The sequence below is a fragment of the Sphaeroforma arctica genome (genome assembly GCF_001186125.1).
Source record: "Sphaeroforma arctica JP610 unplaced genomic scaffold supercont1.187, whole genome shotgun sequence".
In the NCBI taxonomy this organism is placed as follows: domain Eukaryota; class Ichthyosporea; order Ichthyophonida; genus Sphaeroforma; species Sphaeroforma arctica.
The window spans coordinates 64,708-73,222 of NW_014040371.1; the positions used below are offsets into that span (position 1 = coordinate 64,708).

The 8,515-nt window shown below is 44.5% G+C and overlaps 2 protein-coding genes across 2 annotated transcripts in view; one reads left to right on the forward strand and one right to left on the reverse strand.

Annotated features, from left to right (window-relative positions):
- Positions 1-36: 36 nt before the first annotated feature.
- On the forward strand, positions 37-6,445 carry SARC_03616 (hypothetical protein). Its single transcript, XM_014302587.1, has 6 exons — positions 37-223; positions 1,048-1,262; positions 2,648-2,751; positions 3,232-3,491; positions 3,997-4,238; positions 5,681-6,445. Exons 1-6 carry the CDS (start codon positions 204-206, stop codon positions 6,211-6,213), a joined length of 1,374 nt encoding a protein of 457 aa, XP_014158062.1. The 5' UTR covers positions 37-203; the 3' UTR covers positions 6,214-6,445.
- A 1,407-nt stretch (positions 6,446-7,852) lies between these two features.
- SARC_03617 (hypothetical protein) overlaps positions 7,853-8,515 on the reverse strand; it is a gene marked incomplete at its 5' end in the record, with an annotated part of 3,311 nt that continues 2,648 nt past the window's right edge. Inside the window, one exon of the mRNA XM_014302588.1 lies at positions 7,853-7,991. Coding sequence (XP_014158063.1) covers positions 7,935-7,991 — 57 coding nt within the window. The 3' untranslated portion in view covers positions 7,853-7,934. The remainder of the gene's footprint in view (positions 7,992-8,515) is intronic.

The following is an 8,515-nucleotide window of genomic DNA, read 5'->3' on the forward strand; positions in this document are numbered from 1 at the left end:
TATTCCTCCACAACTGATTCCTTCTCACATAATGTATGTTTGTTGCATGTCTGGCAGCTGCATATTGCAAAGCTCACAACACAGCCTTCATCGAGTGCGGCTGTGATATTTGCGTACCCGCACATTTCAACACTACGTTGAGACTGTCACATCCGGATTACGACTCAAGTGCGTTTATCGGGTTGCAAACGGGCAGTCGGAACATGGTTGTAGCCTCATTCAGGTGCGTGTGTCGTTCTTAGTATTATGATACTTACTATTAAAAACGTGATTCTCGACAATTTCGTCATTTTCATCCAAGAATGAATCCGATTATATCTTGCATCATGTTCATCTAAGGATGGTAAGATGGCCCTCACGTTCTTTGCATCTCAACAATTCCACCCATCTTCTGACGGTTTCGTTGTGTCATTGATGGCTGTAGCAGCAAAGCAGCGTATTTATTAAAATACACTGCCCTAATATTTCTAGAATTAATCTCTAGCAACTATTGGGCACGTAATATCTCTCGCATACAGATATCTACTATCTCAGTCTCTCTCACACACACACACACACTCTCTCTCTCTCTCTCTCTCTCTCTCGCTCACTCTCATTGTAAATAAGTTAGTAAAAAGTATGTTCCGCGCTGCGCTGATATCCATATCCGCCACATACCCACAGCTCCAGGTATAGGGGCACCTGAAGGTCTTGCTTGACCCCAGACCCCAGTAAATCCTAAGACAAGCACCACAGGTCTTTGATGTATATGCCTCATTGCACATTGGTAGTATTATGATACTGTACTACATCTGTACCGTGCATATGCCTGTACTTGTGCTGGTCGAGCGTAGTAATATAGCTAGAGTGGTATGCCTTTTGTAGGGTAGCGAATCAGTTGCTCTGTACCAACCTTAACCCAGCACCTCCAACGGAGTCACGATACGCTTGCGTGCAAGGAGATAACAGCCACAGTGGATCCCAAACACACATGTGTACACAGCTGGGCTAAAGACTCCTATCTCTAAATAAATAATTATGTTTCACTCTAATGCCTGCCCCATACAGGGGCACCCAGACCATGACCAACTGGATAAACAACCTCAAGGCTGTATATGTGAGCGCCCGAAAAAGTGGTTTTGGCGATGAATTCAAGGGTTGCAAACTGCACCTGGGATTCTGGGCCACCTTCAATTCGATTGGTCGCGAGTGTGTGGATGAGATAGCGCGCCTGCATGAAGTGCACCCGGACTACGAAGTGTTTGTCTGCGGCCATAGTCTAGGTGAGGCTATACATAACACGGACAGTACATACTTGGCTTGTATTTGTAGTCTGGTATCAAGTTGTTAGTAATGCAGCCTGTACCCCCCCTGGCTATCTGAACAACACTGCATCTGTCTGGGGCCTGGTGTAGGTGAGCCTGACCATACTACTGTACGTTCGGTGTACATGTGGCTGTAGCTAAACTACGTACCTCTTCACTGTGGTTGTAGTCTTGGCGCGTCTATTACTAGCCAAAACAAACGTTCCCTATATCCGTATCCGTATTGCGCAGCGTCTGCGTGTGAGCGTAGTTCAGGTGAAACTGTATACGGAGCAATACATGTGTTGCCTGTATAGATGTATTTTATGACTTGCCTCTGGGCATGGCGTATCTACGGCTACATAACATACACTGATGACATATATCTGCCTGGCAGAGTGTTCACCTGTACGCATAGACACCTTAAGATTTGTCCTACGGACTACGTGAGTGTCTTCGAGATGGTACACACGTGTTCGCTGGGCTTGTTCATAGCTGCTGTGTGTACATACTGCATACTATTAGACGGTCTCAGGCCACCTTTCATCCGATTGGTTTCAGAGGGTGTTGATGATACAGCTGGCGCGCACAGTTTGATGTTGAAGTGCACAGTCTGAGTGAGCCAGCAAACGACAACGGGCCTGTGTATTGGGAAGAGTGTCTTGTGACTTGCGCCATAGACATGATGTTTCTTTTAGTGAAATCGAGTTGAATTCACTTGAAGTTATGAAACACATCGTAACAGAGTATATGAGAAATTGCACTCGCCTATACCCACTCGCGCATATTCATGGTCACTCATAGCGTAGCAAAAAATATGGGAAGGTCAATACTGCGTTACTACTTATCTATCCACCATAGTAGGCTCCTGGAATGTAGTGCATCTGTAGAATTCGTGCAGGGCCCAGTACATACCTCCATGTACTGGAGTCACACGGATATGATTTTTTTGCATCTGAAAACAAAGTATTTTGGGGATATACTTTATACTGATTAAGTGTTTTCGTGATTGGATGTGATATTCGCGTACCATTTCTAATGCAAACTGTTACGTTTCTCTGCCAATAGGCGATAGATTGGTGTAGTGTAGGCCTGTCTAGGTAACCGAGTTATTCAGTAGGGAGGTTTAAGGGATGGCACAAAATAGTACACATTGCATGGAATGACACAGTAACCAATCGCCTTTTAACCCATTTTTTTAAATTCTTTTACAATAACAAAGTTTCGGACGTTTCGATCCTCCATCGCTTCCAATACAATCAAGCGCTGTTCAAGACTGTCTAGGGTTTCGGGCAAACCCTAAACCCTTCGAGCACCGTCTGTGTCTGCTGTTTTGCTCACATAGTCTTCTCCTTCAAATATAGGCGGTGCCATGGCTACCTACTGCACTCTGCAAGTGGCTCTGCGTGGTGTTCCTGTCCAGGGCTATACATTTGGTCAACCACGCACGGGTAATGCGAAGTGGGCGGTATGTTTATTAAGTGTATATGTACTGGGTTACACACACTATATGTGTATATGTACTGAGTTGCATACGCTACACCGTATGGTATGGCAAGTATAGAGGTAGTATGCGTCAGTAATAAAAGTCGGAATGTCTATCAGTATATGTACTCAGTTACATACGCTACAACGTATGGTATGGTAAGTAGCTGGAGATGAAGGGAGGAAGTATGCGTCAGTATTAGAAGTCAACGAGTGGGACGATTTTGATTGGTCACAAGTCTGTGGTGTTCCCGACTACACGCTGCTAAAGTCTAAACATACAAACTAGCGTAGTGTCTACTCAGCAATCCCTCGATTCAGGGCCTCTACCCGGTATCCATCAAATGCACCTCCATTCCATTTCAGACACTGCTCACATCTCAACAGAAAGTAGGTACCTTTCCCCTCCCATGTACTAACTATCACACGACTCATATCCACACTGCCATCCCCTCCTCTTCAGAGACTCTTTAATAAGCGAGTGACGCGGTTCTACCGGATCGTCAACAACTACGATGTGGTCCCACATCTGCCTGGCACTGCGATGGGGTTTGCGCACGTGGGCGCTGAGCTGTGGTTTTCTTCGGGAGTTGCCGGTTCAAAGCTAAAGAAAAACCCGTTGCACGTGCATGGCCCAGTGGCTGATAAGTTCAGTCTGCAACAGCTCAGAGATACTTGTTCGGCTCGCGCGCCCTTCTGGAAGCTTATAGTCATCGATCATTTGTAGGTGTTATGTGTATGTATGCATGTTTTTATGTTTATTTTCTATGTATGTATGTACGCCTTTATGTAGTATACTATGTATTAATGTGGGTGTTATGTGTATGTATGCATATTTTTATATATGTTTTCTATGTATGTATGTACCCCTACATGTGGTATACTATGTATTACTGTATACTCACATTTATCACATACACACAACATATTTCTATCTTGTCGATTATAGAGCGTGAGTGGGTTACCAATGCTGAGTAGAGTGATTTCATTGATTACAGAATATAGGCTGCGTGATGTGATTGGTTATCAATGTTGAGTTGTGCTTTGATTTGTTATCGAATGTAAATAACGTGATTCTATTGGTTATCAAATAGTGAGCAGCGTAATTCCATTAGATACCGATGGAGAGTAGCGTAGCTACTAGCTGGACCACCATAGTCCACCATACAAACCACCTAGCTACCCTACCCCACCTACTCACTCATCCACCCACCACCGATGACTCCAGAGTGTACTACGAGAGGGTCCAGGGCAAATCCCGTGTCGAGGGTGAGCCGATCCCCGACGAGCCTGTGAAGGAGGATGGGAGGCTTGTACTGGTATCAGACACTCTGGTTAGCTCTATTATGAACCCAGCATTCAATGTGCTCTTGCTGGTGTATACGTCGCACGACCAGGCCCACTCACACACCCACACCGCAACACCGGACGACGGCGCTACGGAGGGACCAAAGCCGAATAGGTGGACAAGTAAGTGATGTGATATCCCTCTGTTAGTACTGTGGGTATGGTGATGTTGTGAGTGGGAACTCCTTGCTGTGTGTTAGTGGGCTATAGGCGACTATGTACTCAGCATTTAGCCGGATAGGCGGTCAAACATGTGATGTGATGTCTTCCTGTTAGTACTGTAGGTATGGTAATGTTGTGAGTGAGGAATCCTTGCTATGTGTTAGTGGGCTATAGGCGACCTTGTACTCAGCATGTGATGTACTGTTGTTTGATTGGATATCTCACGCTCTGTAACGTCACGTGTTGTTGTGCGTACGGAGTGTTCTGTGTAGTGTTTGGCCCACACGAACTGCTATGGCAATCTGCTAGTTCCGTTGCAGTCAATGCTACTATAACAAATAAGCCATCATTGTGTGGGTGAAGTCCACCCAGTACTGTGCGAATCGCTATGGCAATCTACCCTTATTGCAGTCAATGCTACTGTAGCAAATAAGCCATCATTGTGTGTGTGAAGCCTACCCAGTACTGTGCGAATTGCTATGACAATCTGCCCTTGTTGCAGTCAATGCTACTATAGCTAATAAGCCATCATTGTGTGGGTGAAGTCCACCCAGTACTGTGCGAATCGCTATGGCAATCTGCCCTTATTGCAGTCAATGCTACTGTAGCAAATAAGCCATCATTGTGTGTGTGAAGCCCACCCAGTACTGTGCGAATCGCTATGGCAATCTGCCCTTATTGCAGTCAATGCTACTATAGCAAATAAGCCATCATTGTGTGTGTGAAGCCCACCCAGTACCGTGCGAATCGCTATGGCAATCTGCCCTTATTGCAGTCAATGCTACTATAGCAAATATGCCATCACTGTATGTCTGAAGCCCACCCAGTACTGTGCCACGTGCTCACCTGTCGTTGTGTCATATGCTGACACATTATCTGCTGCTATGCCTATGTGTTTCAGCTGTTCCGTCGAGTGATATACATCAGGTCACTGGCTTATCCTGTCGCGTGCTTCGATGTTTGGTCTGCTAGTCCGTTAGGCACTGTCGTATCTGGTACTCTTTAACGGAAAGGCTATCTGTGCACGTGTTTTTAGTACACGAAATGCCTCACAGATCTAGCCTTTTCCTTGTGAGTATCAGATTGAATTTGGTTTGAGTCAAGCATTGTGACACTTACGCTGCATCGGAATACCACATTGTTCTCATGTTAAACTAAATATATTTTAAACTAAATATATTTTAAACTAAATATATGTAAAACTAAATATATGTTAAACTGAACATATCCTCGTATACTTCCATTTCGCGAGTACCGTCCCTCTCACTTACATCACTGAGTCACCACTAACACACCTCCTCCGCTCATAACGCTGTGTTTAGAAACCCTACCCTTCCCCATAGTGGCATGCACAGTCAGTCCACTTAGTCGTTGATCAGCTGCTACCTACTCCCTCTGCATAGGTCTCACATACGCGCTGCGTAGTCTAGTGGCAACCAGCGACCACGACAAGAGGAATAGGTCCGCCCGAAGCCTTATCAAACAGTGTACCAGGCACTTTCAGCATGACGATAGCTTCCGCGTGGCCCAGATTGACGCCAGTAAAAACCAGGTTTTTGCCGTGGATTGCCAGGGCATCTATCCCGCGCTGTGGTTTATTCCCGGGGGTGGCAGTCCGTCTGAGACAACCCCGAAGCGTATCTCGGCCGATAATCAGGTACCCAGGGTTGACTCGGAAATCATTAGTTTCGATGAGTTATTGGTGTGTATCGCCAAACATCGCCAAGACGTGTCAAAAGCGAGTGAGATGGATATGAAGGACTTTACGGCCCAGAGAGTGGTGGAAGATAAGAGCATGGTACCGCCAGATGACACCGACACGACTGACATGAGTGACACTAGTGACACTATTGGCACTAGTGACACTGGTGACACCATTGTCACGGAGACTCGGACGCAGGCAGGAGTGGCGACCGAAGTGGAGGGGCTAAGATGATGGTGGGACCAGTCGTTCACTGTGTGAGAGATGTGACCACCAAGCAAGATGTAGACGTGCATGAGAGGTGCGCTGTGGTGAACGTAGTAGTAGATAGTAAGATGGATATAACAAATATAGATGTGATGGATAAATGCACTGTACTACATATAATTTTGATCGATAAGATCCCAGAGTCGTGCCGAAAGAAGCCTCTATGCTTAGTTGTGCATAAGAAATATACAGAACACACTTGTGGGGCATAGCTGGGCTCAGGTCAAATGTAACTAGATCCCGTCGTATCGGTTTCTGTACCATGATACCATTGTGGGTTACGCCGTGGGGCGGCAAATGGGTATTCTGCAGTATGGACATCATTATTGTTTAGCTTTTAAGGTTTAGGGTTTAGACCGCAAGTTTCGCCAGGAAGACGAGGTGACCAACATACTTCGTATACACAACGAGCCACTTACGAGATCAACGGTTGCTTCAGCATATCTTTGCCATCGTTTTACCATAGGCCTAAAACAGACTCGGTGTGATACGTGTGGTTATAGTGTTGGCCGGTATCCATAGTCTACCCTGTGCAATACATCGACAAATGCGGTATCCAAATCATAACCCAGAAGCATGATTGCATTTTCAAACAAGGTAAAAACACGGAATTCATTTTTGTAGAGTATCAAATAGGGGGCCATACAGGACGCTTCGATTCGTATCCGTATGTCTTGTTTTCGTAACCCATTGCACACTTCTCCCGTGTTAGACCTGGATGACTCCAGACAACATCTCCAGACAGCAGCTACAACAGAGTGCAGGAGAGCATGCATATACACATAGAACCAACGTGTACGTCCCGGTGCAATATAATATGCGATGCTTGTTGTGTATGTTTTATAATACTGGTGAGAATGCGACCTGGGATGATTGGTCGCTACTCATGTAATTCATGATGTATACCATCGACTGAGCGATTCTATACAATCGACTCCCTCTATAGGGAGGTTCGGGACGTTTTGTTTGATTGTCCTACACCCACTCTTGTAACTTCTTTTCGTCGTACCGCCCCCTATGTAACACTCCCATCCGCAATACATCCATGCGTATCTCGAAACCACAGGCTAAACCCCTAATATACAGTCGCTCGCCACTAACTTCGCTATATCTCAGCTATAGACACAACAGCCAATACCGCACAGGTGCTCTGTGGCGCTGGCTATGTACTCTACTACAGTTAAGCAAGCTAATCTGACGCAATCACAGCGTACCTGTTGCATCGACGACCTACAGCACCTACAGTATACAGGTAATAATATGTGCAGTACGCGGGATATACATATGCCAGCATATAAAGTGCCACACAGGCTACACGTGAGCTCAATGAGATATCTCGACTGATACACACCCAGAAACAGCTATACCACCCGCTGTTGGGAAACCAGTCATCCTGTCCCAACGGCCAACCGAATGCTTGGTATGTTTCCAAAGTGTACTCGGTTGATGGCGTGAATAAGCTGACCACGGATCTATAACATTACTGGCCAAACGGATACACTAGAGAGCGAACACACGTTCCTTAATACATGCGTCAATTGCAATAGTAAACTTAAGCGTTGTTTAGAATTATTGGAGAGATTATAACACACAAATCCGCATGTATGGCAGAGAGTAAGGCATAGAGACAACGAGAGCGGCGTTGACAATTGTTCTTATTTATTTATTTTGGAAGGTGGACTCGCTTCTTACATTCTCTGGTAGCCTCCGCCTTGCGTAATGACGTACAATGCGTGTACGATTCCCTGTTGCACAAAGAAGAATTGATGAATTAGTACTTTCAAGACAAATGAAGCAACCAAGTTGTATGACGAGTATATATGCATATGATAGAGTGAAGACATGACGATAATAATAATATTTGCAGTTGTGATATGCGGTAAATAGCTAGCAGAACGTGATTTAACAGACCATGGGATGAAAAAGAAACGCGTCAATAACACAAACTAAAAGAACTATCACATATATATATATACATATATATATTACATATGGATGTATGTGGATAAGTAAAACGCTGTACACGAAGCGGACTGGCATTAACAACTCGAAATATACGCACGAGGTAGGAGTCCTCGATCTGTAACAGGACTTTTGTATATTCGCAGTAATATATATATATGACATGCAATTTAAACAATATGAACAATAATATATAAATATATTTATGAATATTTATATATATATATATATATATATTCCTATATATTTAATTCTATAACATATAATATATATATATATATATTCCTATACATTTAATTCTATAACA